The sequence below is a fragment of the Symphalangus syndactylus genome, chromosome 3 (assembly GCF_028878055.3).
Source record: "Symphalangus syndactylus isolate Jambi chromosome 3, NHGRI_mSymSyn1-v2.1_pri, whole genome shotgun sequence".
NCBI classification, from domain to species: Eukaryota; Metazoa; Chordata; class Mammalia; order Primates; family Hylobatidae; genus Symphalangus; species Symphalangus syndactylus.
In genome coordinates, this window is record NC_072425.2 from 25,732,385 (window position 1) to 25,756,871 (window position 24,487).

Sequence of the window (24,487 nt, forward strand, 5' to 3'; positions counted from 1 at the left end):
CCATACCTGTCCTCCCACACGAAAGCTCGACAAACTTTCTTACCTACTTTTCTTTCCCATCCAGGGGAGGAGGCTTTGACCATGTATATGGACAAAAGTCGCCTTGACAGGAAGTCAGGGAATGCCACTCAAAGTGTTGAAGCTCTGCACCAGCTCGCATCATCCTACTTTGTTGACCGTGATGGCACCATGAGGAGGCTTCATGAGATCCAGATATCAACTGGAGCAATCAAGGTACAGCTCTGGGGTGTACCTTGGTTCCACTTTGGGTGACAGGTTCTCAATACAACAGCACTGCAATACAGGCATTCTGAGAGTGGATGGACGGATGTAATTTCTGGGTTCATAACCATGTAGCCCGTGACACCCTCTGCCAGCTGCTTTGACTGATATTGTCACATACCCTGTAATTAATATCAGTGTGCACTGTCATTCCAGTGGCCATATGTACTGATTTGCTAGAGTATCCTGGCTATAGTTATGGCATAATTATCAACAGTTCTCTCATTCAGTCTTCTGTATGGAGATTATCAAATCCCCTTTCTAGAGGAGAAACAGAGACGATGAAGAGGTAAATGATTTTCCTGAGGTCTCAGAGATAGCAATGATTAGATTACTGATGCCTAGCTCAGCAATATTTTAAACATCTATGTTTTTTATTCTTTCCTCCCCACTCACCATTTTACAGATGGGAAAACTGAGGCTAAAGGTTTAAAGCCTTTTTCTGAGGGTTACACAGTTAGAGAATAACTTAACAGGGACTAGAACTCTGCTCTCAAGACCAGCAGTCAGCAAAAGTTTTCTGTACAAGACCAAACAATAATTATTTTAGGCACGGTGGGCGGTATGGCCTGTGTTGCTATTACTCAACTCTGCTGTTGTAGCATAAAAGCAGCCATAGATGATATAAAAACAAATGGGCATGGCTATGTTCCAATATGACTCTATTTACCAAAACAGGAACTTTGGGGTTTGCTGATCTATGCTCGTCTACACCATCGCTGTCCAGTAGTACCTTCTAAGACGGTGGAAAGGCCCTGTATCTGTGCTAGCCGAGATAGTAGCCACTAGTCACCTGGGGTTATTGAACACCTAAAATATGGCTACCAAGGAGCTCATTGTTTAAGTTTATTCCATTTTAGCTAATTAAAAATTAAATGGTCACATTGAGAAAAGCAGCCCTGGACTTTCAATTCAGTGCCTGAGAGCACAGGAACTTTAACAAGATTCCATTTTAAACACAACAAATTCAGACAGCCTCTATAAAGAGAATGTGGGAGGACATCCTCGACATAAAATGTTTGCTCTTCTGAGGGTTTCAGTACAGATGTTTCCATCTCAAATGTTCTTTAACCAGATTATGCCTGCATTTTACATCTCAGTCTTTACTCTAATTTCTTCTAAAGAAAATGCAGACCTAGCCTTTTATTAAGACTTTCCAGATATCTGTAGGGAAAAAGGGTGAGGATAAGGCCAAGGGGGTCTTACCCTGCCAAGGCTGGCAGATGAGTCAGAAATTGACTAAGGAGAGAGAAAAGTGTGGGAGGGAGAGAGTTACTGAGGAGGGAGGTAGTAAGGAGAGAAATAAATCAGACCGACAAACAAAGGGCCGGTTTATCCGAAAAGAATCACCTATATTTGGGGGATTATGTTGTTAGGGAACTCGGTGCAGAGAGATGGATCTTTATGAAGCCATTGGAGTCAGAGTGCCGCAGAGACCTGGTTTTCATTATCACCAAATGTTTCTCTCCCCGCTGGATGGGATGTGGAATTGAGATATTGAAGCTCTGTCAGAAGATAATCCCCTTTTGTGTATCCTAGAAGTGCAGTCTGCCTCTGTAGGAGGAATTTCTCAGAGAAATTGCACAGAGGCCACTCAAGAAACCATTTCTTATGGTAGGCACTGTCTTCTGCCCTTAATTTGGCCCTTGGATTTTTCATGCCATTTCTTGCCACTACCTCAAGACCAAGCTGTCTCAAACTTGTCTCACTATTGGGTCTGTTTTTGTTGTTGTTGTTGTTGTTGTCTTTTTGAGATGGAGACTCGCTCTGTCACCCAGGCTGGAGTGCAATGGCGCAATCTCGGCTCACTGCGACCTCCAGCTCCCGGTTTCAAGTGATTCTCCTGCCTCAGCCTCCCAAGTAGCTGGGACTACAGGTGCGTGCCACCACGCCCAGCTAATTTTTGTATTTTTAGTAGAGATGGGGTTTCACCATGTTGGCCAGGATGGTCTCGATCTCTTGACCTTGTGATCTGCCCATCTCAGCCTCCCAAAGTGCTGGGATTACCGTCGTGAGCCACCGCAGCTGGCCTGGGTCTGTTTAAGACCAGCCACTAACCCGGGTGGAGAAATTTTGCCCATTCACCGTTCTCCCCAGCATAGGTAACTTTAGGAAAATAAATTGGTAAGTTTAACTCTCTCTCAATAATAAATATGTTATTATTTTGTATATAAAAATAAATTATGTGTAAAACAAAACAAAAAATACAAAACCTAATTATTCCCCATTTACTAAATATGACTGCACCCTAAGTGCTAAACACTTCAAAAATATAATCTCTTGACCCTATTTTGGTGACTGATAGCATTACTAACATTTTATAGATGGGGAAGTTGAGGCTTAGAATGAGAAAGTTACTGATCCAAGGTTTCACAGCTGGAAAAGGGCAGAGAAGGTGTGTGTGGCTGCCTCCCAAGTCATTGTTCCCTACAATGGATGCTGTGTTTCTATAGCTGAATGCGAACTTCAAAACAACCCTAAATAAGGGAAGCAAAGGCTAAATAAATGAAGAGGCTTCTTTTCATACTAAGCCATTCTTATTTCAAGGTTATCTTTTTGAATAGCTGTTCCTCTCTTAACCCACTACCTCAAGTCTTTCTAAGACAATGTTTTGGAAATGCGCATCCACAGGATTGGGTCATTTTCTCCTGTGGCAGCACAATGCTTCTTGCTAAAACTTCTTTAGGAAAATGGGCATCGTTTTCTTGTTCTTGCCTAATAATGGTGTATATGTACTCATTATAACTTATAGAGCCATTTTGTAATAAGGTACCCGTTATGGAACACATGCCATGTGCCAGGCGTTTAGACCCATCGTACCTGGTCTCACAACCTCTCTGGAAGAGATTTACTAGCTTTGGTTTGCAGATGCTTAGACAAGTCAATTGGCTTCCCTAGGTCCCAGGGTAAATACATGGCCTAGGCAGGATTTAACACTATTTTTTCTGATTCCAAAGCCAATGCTTTTGAAATATAGTGCGTCAACTTATAAGTTCATGTCTACTTGCAGCCACTGTGTGAAGTGAGAACCAGTGGTAGAAACAGGCATGCACTCTGTGTGCTTGACCACCCTGCTAACCTGTCTACTCAGTGACAGCTGTGCTTGGTCCCAGACACAAGCACGGAGCTCAGAAAGTGACCATTGACACAAACCAGGAGGCCTTTTCTGCTGGCTTTGCTCTGCTGGGGCATGACTTTTTGGGGTACGTCCTAGACAAAGACTGCTGTCTCACACCTATCTTATTTGATATCTACTGCAGGTCACAGAGACACGCACTGGGCCTCTGGGCTGTAACAGCTATGACAATCTGGACTCTGTGAGTTCCGTCCTTCTGCAAAGCACGGAGAGCAAACTGCACCTTCAAGGTAGGAAGCCAGTGGAAAAAGTGGGGTCAGTTGGGGGAAACATCATGGATGTGATATGTGGGAGAGGGGATCAGGAGGGATGGAGTGAAGGGAGAATAAAGAAGAGGAAGCATAGAAAATCTAATGAAAACTGCAAATATGGAAATTAGACAGTTATGATACCATGTATACATATATATTTAGAATTTTAACATAGGCAGGACATTAAATTCATGATTATTAATTAGTTTTCAGATAGTAAGGGAATGTGAGCTTTAATTAATTTGTATTTATAAATATCTATATTTCTTTGGTGTCTGTATATGTCAAGTTTATGTTTGGGGCTCCATATACATTATTTTAAAGAAAATATATCCTTTAAAATAGTAATTTCATCCTTATTAATTCACATCATAAAAAGGAGAGGAGATTGCAGGGAAAAGTTGGACAAGGCTTTAAGTACACATAGCACTGTTTTTAAAAAGCATAATGTATTATATCAAAAAAGTGAGGACTTTAATTTTTCACGAGAAGACTAAGTGAATATATTGCATTAATACAACATAATATTAAACTGGTACTGATGTTTATAAAGAATTTCCAATAATATGTAAAAATAATTTGATATAATGTTGATAAATAAAAGATTTCTGATGGAATGGATGGCACGATCTTAATAATTTAAAGAGATAAATAAAAATAGGCCAGGTGCAGTGGCTCACGCCTGTAATCCCAGCACTTTGGGAGGCCAAGGTGGGTGGATCACGAGGTCAGGAGTTTAAGACCAGCCTGGCCAATATGGTGAAACCCAGTCTCTACTAAAAATACCAAAATTAGCTGGGCGCGGTGGTGTGCGCCTATAGTCCCAGCTATTCGGGAGGATGAGGCAGGAGAATCGTTTGAACCCAGGAGGCGGAAATTGCAGTGAACCGAGAATCACGCCACTACACTCCAGCGTAGGTGACAGAGCAAGACTCTGCCTCAATAATAATAATAATAATAATAATGGCCGGGTGCGGCGGCTCACGCCTGTAATCCCAGCACTTTGGGAGGCCGAGGCAGGCAGATCACAAGGTCAGGAGATTGAGACCATCCTGGCTAACACGGTGAAATCCCGTCTCTACTAAAAATACAAAAGATTAGCCGAGCGTGGTGGCGGGCGCCTGTAGTCCCAGCTACTTGGGAGGCTGAGGCAGGAGAATGGCGTGAACCCGAGAGGTGGAGCTTGCAGTGAGCTAAGATCACGCACCACTGCACTCCAGCCTGGGCAACAGAGCAAGACTCTGCCTCAAAATAATAATAATAATAATAATAATAATAATAATAATAATAATGTGGCAAGGAAATATGCCCAGGGATTAGAAGAGCTTACCTCTGGATCTCTACGTTACTGATGATGTATTTTAGGCATCTATTTTCTTTTCTAACTTCGCTACAATGATCATGTATTAACTTTAGAGTCAGAAAAAAAATGACATGCTTTAACTTTGAGCAGACTAAAAATGTGACCTTCTAGAAAGGTATATGATAAAGGTGATACTGAATGTCAGTGGGAGAAAGTTGGGTTGAGATTGGCAGGTAAAGCTAAGAAGAGACTAATGTGACTTTTATTTTCTGGTTCCTTTTGGCAACTCTTTGATTCATGCTCCTGTTACAGAAGGTGGTTGGAAAACATCTTCTGTTTTCTAACATGCATGGAGGGCTTGGTAGTGTTACCTGAGGGCAGTGAATGAAAATCCCTCGGGGAAATTCAGGCCAAGAAAGTGGTTTACTATTAAATAACAAAACACAACACACTAGAAACTTAAATACATGGAGCGTAACCCTACCCTCTTTAGCAGAAAAAAGAGTAGCCAGAAAAGAGTAGCAGAAAAAAGAGTAGACAGAAAAAAGAGTCGACAGAAAGATTTACTAATGCCTGTAAAGAAAGTAGATAAGAAAGACAGATCTTCCTTGTGTGTGCCAGGGTTTTCAATGTGTTAGTTCATGTGATACCTGTAGAGACTGTGTGAAGTGCGAGCCAGGATTTGAATCCAGGCAGTGAAGCTCCAGTCTGTGTTTGATCACCCTGCTGTGCATACTGAGGGTGGAAAGATTGTGAGTTATAATTGGAACAAAAACAGAAGGAATTAATGACATATTCCTATCAAGGAAATTACTGAGATCTTAGGGACATTTAGAGGTTGATTTACCTGAAGCCAATGAAGCTTAAGGTTCAAGGATTCTGCACCTTCCGAGTGCCCACCTTTTCTCATTCTGAATACACACTTGGTTTCCTGTCTAATTTTGAATTTATTTTTTAAATAAAACAGCTATTGTATAAGACTTACATTCTCCAAAATCTAGATCTGCCATGATAACATTATTAGAAGGATGCTATGAATGGAAAGGGTGGTGGCAGGCCTACTGTCCTACCCTAGATGGGTTAGAGTACAACTGGAGGATTGGATCCATGTTTGAGCATCCCACTTCAGGAGGGATGTTGAGAAACTGCCGCTTTTCTTGAGAAAGTGTTTTACTATGATAAATAGTAAAAGAAGGTTAAATTGAAGCAAAAATGACTTGCTGCAGATATCTAAAAGGCAGACTTGCAGAAGAAATAATCAATCCCATGAATATTAATAAAATGGACCAATCCCAATCTAGTAGGAAGGGGGAAGTTACAAGGATCCCAGCTTTTAACTCAATGTAAAATGGATCTGTCTAGTACACATTTATGACCAAACCTGGAATGATCTGCTGAAGGATGCAGTGACTCCCTGTTATCAGAGAATTATAAGTAGATTATATTTGGTACAAATGTTATAGAGATTATTTAAGCATCAGTTAAGTTGGGTGATGGAAGCAGGTGGTTTTAAGTTCTTCTCAACACTGATTCTAGGATTTTTATGAAAATGATGAATTATAAAACCTTTATTGAGACTAACTGCATGCCAAAGCCAATACTAGACCCTGGGCATATAATCGTAAATCAGTTCAAGTCAACAAATGTATTTTTTAAAGAACTCATGTTGGTAATGAGATAGACAAAAAAAATAAAGTCGTGAACATTGTTTCTGCCCCAAGGAAATATACATTCTATTAGAGAAGATGAGCTTCAAACAAACAAGAGTAGGTGTAATAAATTTTAATGGAGAAAAAGTATAAGGTTTATATGGCACGAGATAGCATGGGGACTTAATGTACCAGGGAGTCAGGAAAGTTTTCTGTCAAAAAGATATATAGGATAAGACCTGAAGGATGAATACGAGGACACAGGCATGGATAGAGAGGCAGACAGGATCTTTATGCAAGGGTATTCAAAGAAATAAGAAACTCGTGTGAGATTAAAGCACAGACATCAATGGTGAGAAAGACAAGATAATCTTTCAAATCCTAGAAGGCTTCTGCAGCACATTAATGAGTTGAAAGTTAATTTGAGAGCAATGGATACCATGGAATGGTTTTTTTAAAAGAAGTAGCATGAAGAGATAGATATTTTAGAAGATCATTCTGACTCTTGTGTGGGCAGTTAATTAGAGGGGGTGGATGAGAGTTCGGTGACAGTTAGGGGGCTACTACAGAACTCAAGAGGAAATGCCATGGATTTAGACCATGGGGGTACCAGTTGAGATGGAAGGAAATGGAGCAATCCCAGAGTTACTTAGGAGGCATTATGATGAGGATTTAGTGAAAAGACCATAAAGAATTTAGACAATTGGGTGAATGGCTTGTGGGGATGAGATAGAAAGGATAGATGGGCAAGTGTCTATGATTCAAGGTAATAATATAACCTAATAGTCATAATAAAATAAGACATGGCATTATGGGGATTCAGAAAAGGGAGTGATTCATTCTGTCTGTTCAGGTAGAGGAGTCATAGGAAAAAATAATATCTGAGGAAGTATCATATTCTCCTAGTGGAAGGCAAAACAAAAGTGCTTCTAAAATATAAGACAGATTATCTCATGATTTTTGAGTGAGCTCATATTTATTCAGTAGGATGCAAAAAAAAAAAAAAACACGAAGTATAAGGAAAAAAAGGCTGATAAATTGGATACATTAAAATTACAATTTATGTTCATCCAAATACTATTAATATCAGAATACAAGCCATAGAGTGGAAGAAAATATTTGTAATACATGTGCCTGACAAAGAACACTTATAGAATACAGAATATACATATTTTTAAAGCTTCTGAAGTCAAAAAGAAAAAGGGAAATAGTCTTGTAAGAAAAGAAAATGAATGAAAGACATGAAGAAGCACTTCACAAACAAGAGTGTCAAAATTCTAGATAAACACTTAGGTGCTCAACTCTCCTAGTCAGGAAAAAAGTGTAAATTAAAATCACAATTTAATATCATAACACAGCAATGAGCATGACTGAAATCAGAAAGACTGACGATATCAAGGAGGGACAATGTGAAGCAATGGGAACTTAGTCACATTGCTTATAGGAACACAAATTGGTACAAACACTTCGGAAAATTCTTGGCAGTATCTATAAAAGACTGCACGTGTCCTTAGCCTATGACCTATCAATTCCGACTCCTATGAAAACATGCTCACCAGAAGACATAAATGTTCACAGCAGCTCTATTTCAAATAACTCCAACTGGAAACAACCCAAATGTCCATCAACAAGAAAATTGATAAATAAATTGTCATACATTCATACAATGAGCTTACCATACAGAAATAAGAAAGAATAAACCACTGTTTCATACAACAGTATGGAAGAATCTTACGAACACAGCATTGAGTGAAACAAGTTAGATGTAAATGAGTACAGGCTGTGGGATTCTTTTCCTAGATGGGTGAAAAAAAAGTAAAAACAAATATACGGTTTTAGGAGTCCAGATAGTGTTAACCTTTAGGGAGAGGAATGGGGTAGTGGCTGAAGGGGTGAGAGACATTTCTGGGGATATTGGTGATGTTCTGTTTTTTTAATCCGTTTGGTAATACATGGATGTGTTTGCTTTGTGAAAATTCAAAAAGCTGCACATGCTTTATTTGTACGTATGCATTTCTGTGTATATAATACGTATCTATTTAGGTTTTATTTAGTAACATGTCCCATGTTGACATCCTCTGCAAAGAGAGAACATGAATAAAGCAGAGAGGCATGGGAAAGTGGGAGGTGGTTCAGCCCAGCTGGAGGACAGGCTGCATGAACTGAGGTTAGAGGAGCCAGGAATGACAATAGATATAATTTTTTTCAATGCTTCCTCATATGCCAGAGATTGTGCTAATTTATTTTTATTAGATTTATTTTTGCTTATTTATGTATATTTTTATTTTAACTTGTTTTTATTTTATAATTGTATTTATTTTTAATCCTCAACATGATTCCCATGAAGAATGCATAAATAACATTCCCATTTTTGCAGGTGAAGAAACCAGGGCCTAGAGAGGTTATTTAATAAGTGGCTGAGCTGGAGTTTTAACTCAGCCTAACTTCAAGCTTCTTCAAATGTGTTTCCTCTGTATTTCTCTATTCCTCTTCTCATCCCTTTGAATGAGGCTGGGAGGGCAGATTCTGCAGAAGGCTACTTTGGTGGATTGAGAACAATATCAGTGGCTCTAAGGGATCTAATGACTTTCACCTTGTGATGTTTCATGAAATGTTTATTAAAACAAGGCAAAGGTAAAGCAAAATAGAAAAAAGAAAGAACAGGATTGGAGGAGATTAGAAGTGAGAAAAAAAGCATCATGAGAATGATCAGAGGCTATTAGTAGTCATAGCAGTAACAGCTCAAATAGTGGTAATAACACTAATGGCATAAAGATAACTTCTTATTTTCATACTTCTCTTTCCAAGAAGCCCATTGAATGTTTTACCAACATTGTCATGTAATTTAATCTAGTATCCACATGGCGAAGTATACAGGGAGCAAAGCTGTGCCTCAGTAGCTCACTGATGTGGAAAGGGATGCAGAGAGAATATTTTGCTGAAATCTGTGGATGATAGAGAAATTTATTCTTTCATACATTTACTCATTTATTTATTTAGCAATATTTATGGAGCACCAACTGTATGGTCAGGTATGTTTTTAAAGCCAGATTCACAGCAGTGAATAAGACAAATGAGTCATTTTTGAGCTTATAATTGATGTGTGGGTATGGCAAAAGCAGACAATAAACAAATAAAAAACTTCTTTATAATCAGAGAAATAATGAAGGAGCAGGTCATGTAGAAACTTGTAGACCATGGCAAAAACTTTAGATCAGATTTTACTCTGGATGCAATGAGAAACAATTGAAAATTTAGGCAGAGAAGTAACTTGGCTTGACTTACATTTTAAATAGATAACTATGGCTATTGAGTAAGAAAGGCTGTAGAGGGCAAGAACAGTTATACGGTATCAGTTATTAGGAGGCGGTCATGTTTATCCAGGTGAGAGAACATAGTGGCTTAGATCATGATAGTTACAATGAAGGTGGTGAGAGGTGACTGAATTTATGGATGAATTTTTAAGATTGTCCTGATATGATTTGGTAATGAACTCAAAAGTATTTGTGAAAGAGAGAAGTCAAGGATGACTACAAAGTTTTGCCTGAGCAACTGCGATGGTAGAATTGTCACATTGCTGTGATGAGATTGGTAAGGACTAGTTTTGATGGGACATGTGAAATTGGGTTCAAACCTAGTTGAGTTGGAACCTAAGTTTGACAATTCTATTCGAAATCCAAATGTAGATGTTGAGTGGAAGACATTTGAAAGGTAAGAGGAGAAAACTGAAAATACAAATTAGGATATAAATATTATTTAATGATCTGAGATTGAACAAGATTACTTTGGGAGAGAGTGTAGATAGAGAAAAAAATTCAGTTATTGAGTCATGGAGAAATTAATGTTAAAAGGTTGCGATGATAGAATGATAATGAGGAACAAGACAAGGAAGCTGGAGAGTGGCAAGAAAAGTAGGAAGAGAGACGAGAGTATAGAATCTTGGATGTTATATAAAGAATATTTTTCAAAACAGAGATAGCAGTAACTGTGTCAAATACTGTTGATAGTATAATTAAAGTGAGGACTGAGAGCTGACTATGATATTTAGCAACACATGGGTCACTGATGACAAAGGATGTTTTCAATGGAATTCTGGGGGTGAAATTCTGGAGCAAATTCAAGTGAAATTCCAGAGAAAACTCTACAGAGTAGTATTACAGTAAATGGCACAATAGCTTAAGGTGATCAGGAGTAAAGTGGTATTTTTCCTTTCTTTTTAACATGGAAGCAACAAAACGTTTTTCCAGTGTTGAGACTTATTCTGTAGAGAGGGAAAAATTGATACTGCAAGCAAGGGAGGAATGGTTTTACAATCAAAGTGGAGCAGGCAAGAGTAAATAGGGTCTTGTGCATAACTGGAATTATTTGCCTTAGATAGGAGCACATATTCTTGGCAGAGAGGGAAAGGAGAACCTGAGATCAGAGGCTAGTACAATTTGTAGATGTGGTAATAGGGGCATTGTCTTGATCTTTATTTCTTGGTTACCTATCATGGATTTTAAATTGTATGATTTTCAGATTTTAATACCTCTGAAATTAGAATGCTTTTTATTATTGATGATGTGTCTTAGTTTAATTTGGCAGGGTATTATTTTCTTAGTATACATAAAACAGTGGTGTGTTTTACAGTAAATATCATCTTAGATTTGTAGATTCAATGTCATAAGGTATTTCCCCTGAAAAATTGAGTGAGGTTGTTAGCTTATTCCCAATTTCCAAAAGGTAAAGATGAATGCAAGGAGGATAGAGATCATTAGGAGATGGGAGGCTAGGCCAGAACAGGGAGATGGCGTCAGAGACCACTAACTTGAGGTATCGTCTACCCTCTGCCTGAACCTCCAACAGGGCCACCTGAGACTTGTGTTTTGAGAGCCTTCTCCAAAGCTTCACATTCAAATGGTCTACCTGGTTTCTTGGTCTTAAATCATTTATCTTCCTTCTCTTCATCATCCTCTTTTTTCCTTCTTCTTCCCATCTTCTTTGACCTTTTCTTTTTCTGTCTCTGCTTGAAACCTCAGCTCCTTCTAGACTAGAAGATTCCCTATCGCTCATGCACCCAGACTCTCCTTATGCCTACAACGACATCCTCACTCTCTTTTATTGAATGTGGCCCATCTCTCAATGCCAAGTACAAATGTCCCCTCATCAGAATCATTCCTTCTCCACCCTCCGCCTTGGTTCAGTTCCTCATCTCATCATTTCTCCCTTCCCCAGAACAGTACAATGAGGGTCAAAGCAGCCTTCTTATTCAGATCTCACTCCTGCTGATCCGTTGCCTCACAGCAGCCAGCGTGATCTTCTTAAAGCCAAATCAGATTCTCGCTTCCCTCCTCACAGCCCTTCACAGCCCCCGTGAAAGTTTTGGTATACAGTTTAGATTTCTTAACTTAACACCAGGCTGTTCAAATGCAAGCCTTGCCAATCTTCTTGGCTTTGCCTTATGCTATCACCCAACATATACCATATCCATGCTCAGGCCCACGCCATTTCTTACATTTCACTACAGGCATCTTTTGAAAACTATTATTTTTATTTTTTTATTGCCCTGCACTTTTACACAGCCTTTCTCCAATTCCTGAACTTTTCATCTCTCTCAGGTAAGCTTCTCTAAACTCCCCTCCCCAGGTCATTAGATGGTCTGCACAACTTCTTCTCTAGGAGTTGCCACACTATAGTATCATCATCCTTTTATTAATCTGACTCTCCAGTTGTCTTAGATTCTTGTTTGATAAGAACCATCTCTCTCTCTGGCACAATACATAGAGACTGATATATAGACACTGCTCAAAAGATATTTGCTGTACGACTGTATGAATGAATACATGAATGAATCACTCAGCCCATAGTGAACTCTGTTTTCTTCTTTGAACCCTTACAGTTCTTCTCCCACATGATACTGGATTCAGTTCAACCTAATGACCATTTCCTGAGGGCCTACTCTATGCCATTCTCTGTGCTGCATTGCACGCACAGCATTCTTCAAAAGGGCATATGCTTTTGCTATTGCTTTGGATGTTACATCTTCCAGGAAGGGTCATACCATTGAATTCTCCAAATGCCACCTCTTCTGAGAAGCCTCCTGGCTTCTTTTGCTTCTCTGACCTTCTACATTATGACCATTGTCCCTCTCTTTCTTATATAAGGAGATACAATGTAGAATAGTGGTTTCAAGAAAAGGCCCTGGAGTCAAACGGACCTTAGTTCCAGTACTAGTTCTACCATTTGCTGGCTGAGAGGTTTCAGATAAGTTACTGCAGCCTCTGAGCCTCTATTACTAACTTACTTCCTATGGTTGTTGTATTATGCATGTAAGAATATACATTATGTCTGGCTTAGATTAGGCATTAAAAAAAGTTAGGTATTATTTTTACCACCTCTATCAATGTGTTACTTGCAAAATATTTGCTTTATTTATATTTGCATCCTCCATGGCATATGTGCTTGGCCAATATCAAGTGCTCATTAAATATATGCTGAATGAATAAATGCAGTGTTCCTTACATAGTCAGGAACTCAGCAAATCCTTCCACAAAAACCACAGCAAGTATTTATGGTGTGCCAAATATTAAGAACAACCACTGTGTTAGTCACAGTGGAGGATCACAGTCTAGGGGATTAAACCAAATACATATACGTAAAAAGCGTACTTGGCAACTTTAATCTCAGTTTGATCAGTTTATTTATGAATCAATCAAGTAATTAATATTTTTCTCAATGGATCTTTATTCAGTATACATCAATTCACCCCTTCGTATTAATCTTCCCAAGTCATAGCCTATTAGGACTGACGCTTGCCTGAAATCACTCCATGGTTTCCCCACATTCATGGGGTCCCAAATTCCCTTTCTAGCTTCAGTTCTAAAGCCCATTGGAACAATGGAGGTGGGACTCTCCTATAAGAGGCAATGATAATAACCAACATGTGCAATCAGGCAGATTATCTTTCCTCCAACTCATCCTCTTCTTTCCCCTTTGTCTTTGCTCAGCCGTATCCTCTACCAGAGATACCTTGCATTCTCATCTCAACTCACTGGCATTCTACTTAGTCTTCAGGAACCATTTAAAATGGTATCTTGCATGCACACATGCACATACACAGGACTGGATAAAAATTTCCCTCCTCTCACGCCATTATAACTCTTTGATTACCCCTCATTTACAGTATGATTTTTCTTTTTTTACTCACCTTGCAACATATTCATTTATGTTTAGGATTTTATCTTCTCTATTAGATTAGAGTATAGGCCTCTTTAAAGGCAAGGATTTTTCCTTGCCAATTTTACATTTCATAATATTTAATGTAGTGCCATGGGCATAGGAATTATATATTTTATATATATATGTGTCTGTGTGTGTGTGTATACATGTATATACATGTATTTGCTGAATTGAGTTTTTGAATATAATTGGTGCTGGAGTGACAGTGGAAGATAATGAGTTAAGGAAGATTAGGAGGAAGGGGAAAGGAAAGAAAGGAAGAGAAAGAAGTGTGGAAAGAGAGAAAGGGGAGGGGAAGTGAAGAAGGGGGTAGAGGGAGAGGACAGGGCAGAGCAAGAGGAGCAGTCTGATGAAGAGTAGTGTCGATAATCCCATTTCTCAGTAGCTAGATGTCACAGATGGAGCAAAGATGAGTATTTTCAAAATCATCTTGCAACAAGTAGTAGAAAAAGAAAGTGTAGGAGAAATGTTTAAAAATAACATTTTTTTGAGATGCTATCCTTCTTAGACATTGAGCTTATAACCATTAGCCCATTTATCCATCCCACCAACTAAGAGTTAGGGATCATGCTCCCCACTATACAGATGAAGAAATTGAGGCTCAAAGAGGATGAAAAGACAGAGAGTGAATAGGTCTCCTTTTTCTAAAGCCCCCTCCTCTCCCACACGACCATCACTTTATATGGACTTGGAGCTTCAGGGTGATACACTAAGTGATTGTTGCCAGTACCTGGTCTCAGCAGCAGCTTTGGGGTGAATCATCTTTGTTAGGACTTAGTCTAGAGTCACAAGCAATGGCTCATGCCTACAGCCTCTCTTGTCCAGTTAGCAGGGACCTGGAGGCACTAATGGGAATTTATGTTTCTGGCTTCCTGTGGCTCTGCCAATGAGGCCCTTTCAATGAAAGAGCAGTGCCTTTAGTGTCTTCATGAAAAATGAGATTACTTATTTCCACCCAGCTAGCTGCATCCAACTGTTGCTTTTACTTTATGAACATAGGAGCACCTTGTTCTATGCTCGCCAGAGGAGAAGGATTCTTCTCAAGAAGAAAGGGATTGAAGATACCAATCAAAGACTCAATCAGAAACCGAATAGAATGAGGAGGATGGGCAGAGAAGATTTAATCAGAAATCAAATAGAATGAGGAGGATGGGCAGAGAAGATTTGCTAGGGATGAAGAACTTTGGCTGGTTAATTAGGCCTCTGAGCTTACTTAGGTCTTAATCTGTAAAATGGGAATAAGAACACATGTATCTCAGAGCTATTGTTCCTCATTTATTTGGAAAACATATAGAAAGCACCTGATCTAAAAACCAAGAGGGTTCATAAAATAAGAATAGTAATAATCAAGGCTATTATTTGTGAATAATTATCATGTGCCAGGTATAGAGCTCACTTCTTTGTATCAATATTTTATGTAAACCTCAACACAGTCCCATTTTTCAGATTTGAAAATTGAAGCTCATAAAAGTTAAGTAACTACCTTTTAGAGCAGGAATTTGAACCCAGATCCACTCAGTGCTGGTATTCTTAAACTCTACATCATTTTGCTTCCCAACCTGGGGCATATATATAATAGTCATGGTTTTTACTAGATCAAGAATTTATATAGCCCTTTCCATGTGCCAGCACCATAACCTTTCTAGGTTCTGCTATTTACTTTAGACAGTCTGTGATTTTCCTAAAGTTACTTGCCAACTTGTGTAGGTGTGACCGATTTCCATAATTATTCTCATATTCTGAAATGGATCTATAACCGGAAAAGACAAAAAAACCCTAGAATAGATGATACTAGGCTTTGCAGCAATCCAGGAGTATATGACTATAAAAAGAGCTGCTTCTGACCTACAGAAACCTGGAATCTGGAGGGAACTTAAAGACTCAGACTTGGGCAGGAAGGAGTAAAGAATTCTAAGCAAGCACAAACTGATGGGGTATAAACTGATGCTGAGAGAAGGAGTATCAGGGAGTTACTTCTTGGTATGTAGCCATGTGGGGCTACATCTTTCAAATAAACTTGTGGCCAAGTATGCAGCATGGAAATCATGAGAGATAAATGGTCGATGTGGCAATTTGATCTATTTAACAACCATGTCCCATTAGATTCCGTGTCGATCTCATTGATCGTGCAGAAATGAGGTATCAGGATGGCCAAAACCTAAATAAGTTACCCATGATAATTAGTTTATTGATTCCATGGAGATATGGTGCCTGTTTATTTTTTAAGATGATTGGGCCAATTCTTATCTTCTTCCTAACAACTTACCTTAGAATTAAGCTCTCCTTTTGCACTGTCAACAAAGTGTTTTTAATGTGCCTCTATTATATTCCAGATACATTCTGTCTTGTCTTATGTGTACAATTGTACACATCTGCCACTAAATTGTAACTGAGATTGCTGAGAGGAGAAACCATATGCTTTTTCATTTGTTCATTATTTGCTTCTCTTTCTCATAGTGTTTAGCTTATATTAGGTGCTCAATAAATGTTTACTGGTTTAAAGTTATTTGAACTATCGAATCGATTTGTTTTGAATCTTATGTGTTTATTGTTGCAAAATATACACAACATAAAATTTAACACTTTAATCATTTTAAAGTGTTAAGTTTTAATCATTTTAAAGTGTTAAATTTAGCGACGGTACATTCACAATGTTGTGCAAATATCCTTACTATTTCTACAACTTTACACAACCCCCGAAACAAATTCTATATCCCCTAAGTAGTTATTCTCTATTTCCCCTTCCCTTCAGCCCCTGATAACTACTAATCTGCTTTCTTCCTCTATAGATTTGCCTATTCTGGGTGCAGTCTGCCCTCTATACCCTCGAGTTCCATATCTGTGGGTTCTGGATCTGTGGCTTCAACCAACCAGATAGAGAATATTTAAAAATTAATAATAATAATACAAAAATAAAAAGTACAAAAAGTCAGTACAGTGTAACAACAGTTGCATAGCATTTACATTGTATTAAATGTCATAAGTAATCTGGGGATTATTTAAAGTATAAAAAAGGATATGTGGAGGATATATGCAAATACTATGCTATTTTATATAAGGGACTTGAGCATTCATGGATTTTGGTATCAGAGGGTGGTGGGAGGGTGGGATTCTAGGACCAATCCCCGGCAGATTCCAAGGGATAACTGTATTTCAAATCAATGGAATCAGACAATATGTGGTATTTTGTGTCTGGCTTCCTCCATTTTACATTTTCAAGGTTCATCTATGTTGTAGCATGTATCAGTACTTCATTCCGTTTTATGGCAGAATTAATACTTCATTGTATACATATACTACATTTTAGTTTTTCATTTATTGGTCAATGGACATTTAGGTTGTTTCCACCTTTGACTACTATGAATAGTGCTGCTGTGAACATTGATTTACAAGTTTTCATTTGAATGCTTGTCTACAGTTCTTTTGAATATATACTTAAGAGTAAAATTGCTGAATCATAAGGTAATTAAATTAAAAAAAGATTTGGTGTAAAAATAAGTGTATTTTGTGGCAGATTTCATTATTACATTATTGTTCATTTCCTCTAAGAGGATTATGTGCATACAGTGCATTTCCGTATGACTGGCAGCACTGCACTGTGGGAGGCTCTGTGACTTTCCATTTTAGTGACATTGGCTTTGTCCATGTGATTTGCTTTGGACAATGGAAAGTGAGAGACATGGTACATGACACATTTGCGCAAGACACTTTAGGAGACATTGTCTGGCATGGCTTTTGCTCTTTTCCCTTTATCATGAGAATGGCATATTCCTGAAAAAAGGCTGCACTTTTAGCCTACATCTGAAATGAAGAAGACATCTGGAGCAGAGCCAAAGCACAGCTGACACAAAATATGAGCAACAAATCAACCTTTGCGGTTATAAGCCACTGAGATTTTGAGGTTATTTGTTACCACACAGTAATTTAGCAAAAGCACCCTAATATTAAAACACTGGATTAAATAACATAAACCACATTTATTTACTGCAGGACTTCTCAGTGCCTTGACTGTGCTAATATGTATTATGAGTCTAAAGAGATGAATTAAGTACAGAGTTTTCTGACTGTATTTGGGTTTGGGCATATTTGCAGATTTGTGATTCTGTGGCATACAACTTGGCAAATGCTGGACCATATATACTATTCAGGTTCAATCCTGTACAAAATGACTTCCCCAAACTCCTCTACTCTTACAAAAGTTAGAGAGGTCTTCTTTTTTGTTCCTATGCAAATTCGTGCATATATATATATATATATATATAATTGTCATTTTACATTTATAAGTCTTTCTCTAGTGCCCAACTAGAGCCCCATGAGGCCATAAACCATGTCATATTCACTTTTTGTATCTCTAGCATCCAGTATAGAACTGGCTCAATAAAGTGCTAAATGAAAGGACTTTCTTAAGAGATGTTCAATTGAGTGCTTTTATTTTTGCGTACCTACTATGATCTAGCACTGGGCTTGTTACCTTGGAAAGAATGCAAAAAAAAGAGATAAAGTTATTATCCTCAAGAATCATAATCTATAGCAGTGGATCCATAACAAATTATGTGCTGAAGTTAGTGGCCAAGTCTTTTAGCACCATTGTTCTCTTAAGAATATTTTTGTGTCTATGTACTTTTTTACTCATATCTTTCTGAGCACTTGTCTGTAACTACTGAGATGAAATTTAAAAAGCCTCGGGTCTCAAGCTGTAATATTGTGAAAGAAGATACAGGTTTTGCTAATGAGGGATGGCTGTAGAGATGGGGCATGCTAAACATAGAAGACAGAACCACAGTCCTCTCTGAAACACATTCTGTCTAAATTTGCCTTCATTCAAACATGTACTTTGGGTACTCAATAGTGTGCTAGATGACAGGGAAATGGTAGATGAATGAGCTGTGTTTGGCATTCAAGAAGCTTATAGAGTAGGAGAGACATGAACATGAGCACGCATATGATACTGTAAGTGTCCCATTGGGATTTGAAATATGTGCAAGGTGCTTTTGGTTGCCAGCAGAGAGACTACCTGAGACCACATAAGACTCCTGGAGAAAGCAATAGAAAACAGGACAAGGTCAGAAAATCATGTCACTTAAACAATTACCCTGTACTAAGAGCTCCACATGTGCTATTTATGTGATTTTATTTTCAGGTTCATTGATATATAATTTACATACAGCCAAATATACCCTTTTGAGGTGGACTCTTCTATGAATTTGACAAGCATATTCAGTTATGTAACTCCCACCACAATCAAGATATAAAATAGCTCATTTAATTTTTACACTAGCTTTATGAAAGAAGCTTTGATAAGAAAACTGGGGATCAGAGAAGTTAAGCCTCTTAGCTTCTTCAAGGTCAAACAGTTAGTGAGAGCTGAAGGCAAAATGTGAACAGGAGAAAACTTGGCATGCTTGGAGAACAGAGATAATGGTATGGCAGGATATAACAAGAAAAAGAAGGGAGATGGGTAAGAGAATAATTTGAAGATATCAGCTGATCCAGGGATCAGGTAGCACAGACTCTTACAGGTACCAAATTTGGTTTGTATCATGATTTCTGTGAAGAAGCTTATATTGAAATTGAACCAACCTCTTCTTAAAGCTTCAAGAACATGTTCATGTTGAAATTTTATGAAATTGAAAAAAAAAAGTATGCTGGCCTCCTTATCCTTGGTGATTTCATAAATTAAACTATATTATCTTTTTTTGAAGTTAAAATTCTCATTTAGAAGTCCCGCTGGCCCAACCCCTCTAATCAGTATAAATCCTTTCTATTTTTATTTATTTATTTGTTGTCTTATCTCCCTCGCTACAAGGTAGGTTCCATGACAGCAAGGATTGTGTCCTTGCCTTTCCTAGTTCCTTGCCTTTTCTAGTTCCTTGTCTTTTCCCTAGAACCTAGAACAGTGTCTGCACATGATAGATGCCTTATTGATCTTTGCTTGACAAATGAATAAACAACAGCACAGAGCAGAATCATCGAAAAGTCAGGTTGGAAAAAATCTTGATGGTCATCTAGTAGAAGAGTTGGCAAACCTTTTCTGGTAGCAACCAGATAATTAATATTTTAGGCTTTGTGGGCCCCATGTTCTCTGTAGCAACTACTCAACTCTTTTATCTGCATGGCTGTGTTCCAGTAAAATTTGTTTGTAAAAATAGACTGCCGGTCAATTTGGCTATAGTTTGTCAACTCCTGTATCTGTTAGTATAAGCTAGGTTATGTGGTGCTAGTAAACAATTCCTGAATCTCAGTGATTTGCCAAAGTGAATGCTTATTTCTTCCTTATGCTACATGGTGGTCACAGTTCTACTGTGATTCTACTCCTCCAATGGCCCCTATCTGGAACATTGTTGGACTCGTAAAAAGAGAGATTGATGAGCTCATATGCTGTTTTCTATAGCTTTGTTTGGAAAAGACACACATCCCTCACACCCATATTTCATTGGCCAAAACATGTCATGTGAACTTGTTTAAGTTTGGAGAATGGGGATGTGTGGTTATCTCTAAGAGGGGACATTATAAGAAGGAGCACTGAATGTGGGTCAATGATAACCCACCCTACCACCTGCCATCTGAATATTTGATGGAACCAAGATTTGTTTGCGTCATGTCACCTTTCAAACCCTGCTTCCACACTTCCAGTGTTGGGGAGTCCTCTGCTACCAAAGCAACCTGCTTCATCCTTTGAAACATCTGATTGCTGAAAAGGTGATTTTATTGTGCTGAATTCCATATACCTGTGTCTTTCACCTAAGGATTCCAAATCTTCTTAAGATCCTGCAGAGCAGATGATTTTATTTACAAACACAAAAGATTACTCTAACCAGGAGGGGGCATTTCCTGATTCTTATATCAAGGAAGTAGGAACCCACTTACCAACCCCCAGGTAGCTGCCTTTCTTCATTTTCCAGAGTGTAAATGACCCATCACGGAGACAGGGCTGAACTTCTGAATGAGCTCATAGCCTTTTCGCCCTTTCTGCACAGTTTCACCCGGTGAATTATTGTCTTATTTTCATTCCACTCCAATGAGCTGTCAGCGATGGATACTGTAATTCACAGCAATAGAAACACAAACAGATGGGTAATTGACCTGCATGCCTTCATTACACTGGAGTTCAGCATGGCTGTTGGAGCCATAAAGTCCTTTATCTGCCAGTCTGAAATCCCTGGGCTTTTACAAGGAAGGGGATCAGGCTGACTTTTTGCAAAAGGTACAGTCCTTGTTGTTGTTCTCCTCACCTTGTGCATTTCAGAAATGGACAGAATTTGACAAGCAGAACTTAGTGGTACAAGACAACAGCTGGGGCTCCTATAAAGCTCAGAGATATCTACAGGGGGCACATTCTGATACAAGAACAGGATAGAAAAAATATTTATATTCAACTAAAATAGAACCTGTGTTTTTTCCTTCTTCCCTTAGCACTATAAGAAATCGTGTATTTAATATCTAATGAAATAGGTCAGAAAAGAGCAAATCCATCAAAAATACCACTGTATTAGGTAATTAGGATATAGAATAAAATAAAATAAAGCTTACCAAAAACAACCTATGATAATGCATGGTCTTTGCCTTGAATAAGAAAGGCTTAGATTGACCCAAATTATGCCCTCTGCTATGGCATACTGAGTTCACTTTCTTTATCTATTCAGACCATGCTCATGTTTCAAGATTCAACCCACATCCCACAGCCATTACAAAGTCTTCCATATTCATTTTTTCCAGGCCTATTTTCTTTCTTCTTCATAATAGATCACTGACTTATTCAATATTTGAAATACATTCATAAAAACCTACTATGTGCCAGACACAATACTACTTTTAATGTTTTAATCATCAATCAAGGACTTTCTTTCCTGTTCTTGAATTTTTTTTTGCTTTAGTTTTCAATATCTGAGTAACCTCTCTCTTTCTTTAGGAGGTAAGAAGCATGCATTAAACCTCTTCTTTATTTCCTCCAACAATTCCTAATGTACTACCTGTTAAAAGGAGAAAGAGGCTGAGTTCCTGTCAGCAAAAGAGCAGAATCAAAGTCAGCGATGAAGTCTGGGCTATAATCTTCAGGTCTTAGGTTCACCTTCAGCTTCTGTTGATTGGATCTTCTTTTCCAGATATCTTTTCCAGATATTCTTCTTTCCCCAGCCTCACAGACCATGGTCAGTTGATCCAAGTGCCTGCTAGCAATATCATCAATGTGGTTGAAGGTCTCCAGAGATCCAACCTGAGGGTCCCCTAAAGTTCTTCTGTTACTTGAGTACTCCCAGTGGTTGAAACTCAACAACACAGTGAGCCCCATTTTTTTCCTGAGTCTCAGAATCCCTTCTTGTAATGGATAAAGATCTTTCTTGTACTATAAGAAATGCTATTTCCTCTAAGGAACTCACAGATTTCTGCTGTGTGTCACCCTTCCCTTCAGAATTTTGATGTCTCGTGTGCAAGAACTCTTTCTCTTCTTTTCTAGGGAACTTGTAAGCAAACAAACAAAAGAAGACAAACCTTAGTCAGAAAGAAATGTGAGGGCCAAGTTGATTCTCAGCTGGAAGGAGTTCTATGCCCATGGCCTTTTCCATGCTCTTCCCGCTGCCTAGACTACTCTTTCTGTGCATCCCCCATCCCCTAGTGCCCACGTATCCATTAGGTCTCAGCTTAAATGCTTGCTACCCCCTAGGAGAGTGGAGAGTGCTTTTAACACCCCTAATCCATTCCATGCTGAGCTCGTTGTTCTTTCCCTATGTTGCCTGAAAAACTTGTACTTCTCATAGAATACTGGTTTTATTGCATCCAAGCAGCTAGTTTACATCTCTCTCTCTCTCTCTGTCTGTCTCTCTTTCTCTCTCATTCTCTCAAACTAAACAGTAAGACCTACAACAAGAGGGAGTTGTCTGCCTCATCCACCCTAGTATCCACAGCACAGCTGCCTGGCACATAGTAGGGCTTCAGGAATGTGTGTGAAAGAAAGGAAGCAGAAAGATGGGAAGAAAGGAAGGAAAGAAAATTGGGAAGAAGGAAGGAGGGAAGAAAACGAGGAAAGAAGGAAGGAAGGAAAATTCATAGAATTTTCATAGAAGAAAAACGATGGAGTGATTAAAAAAGACGAGTAATAATTATTTTAATGCTGATATGAGAAAATGCATTCTTGGCATGTTTCATACTGGCTCAAATGGTGCTATTCAAGGAGGATTTTTCAAGATGGGTTCAAGTTTGGTCCAGGTAATGAATGTGATCTGATATCTGGTTAAATGGGGGGCAACCTAACATTTGTTGAACACGTAATTATGACAGTGTCTTGGTCTGCTCAGGCTGCTGTAACAAAATTTCACAGACTGGGTGGCTTACACAAAAGGAAATTATTTGTCACAGGTCTGGATGCTGGGAAGTCTAAGATCAAGTACCAGCAGATATGGTATCTGGTGAGGGAGGGACTGCTTCCTGGCTTGTAGACAGCTACAAGCTGTCTCTTCTCCCATCTCTTCCTCTTCTTATAAGGGCACTTAGTCCCATCACAAGGGCACCACCCACATGACCTCATCTAAACCTAATGACTTTCCTAAGTTTCCGGCTCCTTATACCATGGCATTGCAAGTGAGGGTTTCGGCATATGAATGTGTGTATGCGGGGGATGGGGAGTACAAACATTCAGTCCATGGCAGCCGAGTTGTGGCTTAAGTTTATGCCTTTTCTCTGTTCGTTAGTATACAAGGAGATTGGGGTTTCAACCTCATAGGCAAAAAAAAAAAAATCCCTGAGTTTCAGGGGGTATAAAACTTTTCTAGAGGTCACACTGTGCTGGAGCTACCACAGGGGTTGTAAGCCAGGTCACCCTTGAGTGTGTCAGAACTCAAGTTGAATTCCTAGATTGGAGTCTTGGTTCTGTTACCTTAGTTGTGAGACTTTGGCCAGGTCACCTGATTTTTTTTTTTTTATTTTTTTTTATTTTATTTTTTATTATACTTTAGGGTTTTAGGGTACATGTGCACAATGTGCAGGTTTGTTACATATGTATCCATGTGCCATGTTGATTTCCTGCACCCATTAACTCGTCATTTAGCATTAGGTGTATCTCCTAATGCTGTCCCTCCCCCCTCCCCCCACCCCACAACAGTCCCCAGAGCGTGATGTTCCCCTTCCTGTGTCCATGAGTTCTCACTGTTCAATTCCCACCTATGAGTGAGAACATGCGGAGTCACCTGATTTTTAAATTCTAACACCCCAGAAGCCTTGTGAGGCACCTTTCTTCTCATCTTGGAGAAGGAAGCGTTTAAAGTTCAAAGTTCCTTTGATTGGCAGGGCGCAGTGGCTCATGCCTGTAATCCCAGCACTTTGGGAGGCCGAGGCAAGTGGATCATGAGGTCAAGAGTTCAAAACCATCCTGACGAACATGTTGAAACCCTACTCGGGAGGCTGAGGCAGGAGAATTGCTTGAACCCGGGAGGCGGAGGTTGCAGTGACCCGAGATTGTGCTAATGCACTCCAGCCTGGTGACAGTAAAACTTGGTCTCAAAAAAAAAAAAAAAAAAATTATTTGATCAACAAATGAGTGCCTGAAGCCTACACTGGGCTTGACCTTAGTTTATACTCTGGGGGCCCTTAGAGGGCAGACGGGTCCCTTCTTCCTTACAGCCTACTCTCTAATGGGGATGATAGAAAAAATATTAAA

General features: G+C 38.9%; 1 protein-coding gene across 1 annotated transcript in view; it reads left to right on the forward strand.

The window, feature by feature from the left end:
• Positions 1 to 24,487, forward strand: part of BRINP1 (BMP/retinoic acid inducible neural specific 1) — a 205,191-nt gene that overhangs the window by 132,619 nt on the left and 48,085 nt on the right. The window contains exons 4-5 of the mRNA XM_055271306.2: positions 65 to 234; positions 3,543 to 3,648. Of these exons, the coding sequence (XP_055127281.1) occupies positions 65 to 234; positions 3,543 to 3,648 (276 nt within the window). The remainder of the gene's footprint in view (positions 1 to 64; positions 235 to 3,542; positions 3,649 to 24,487) is intronic.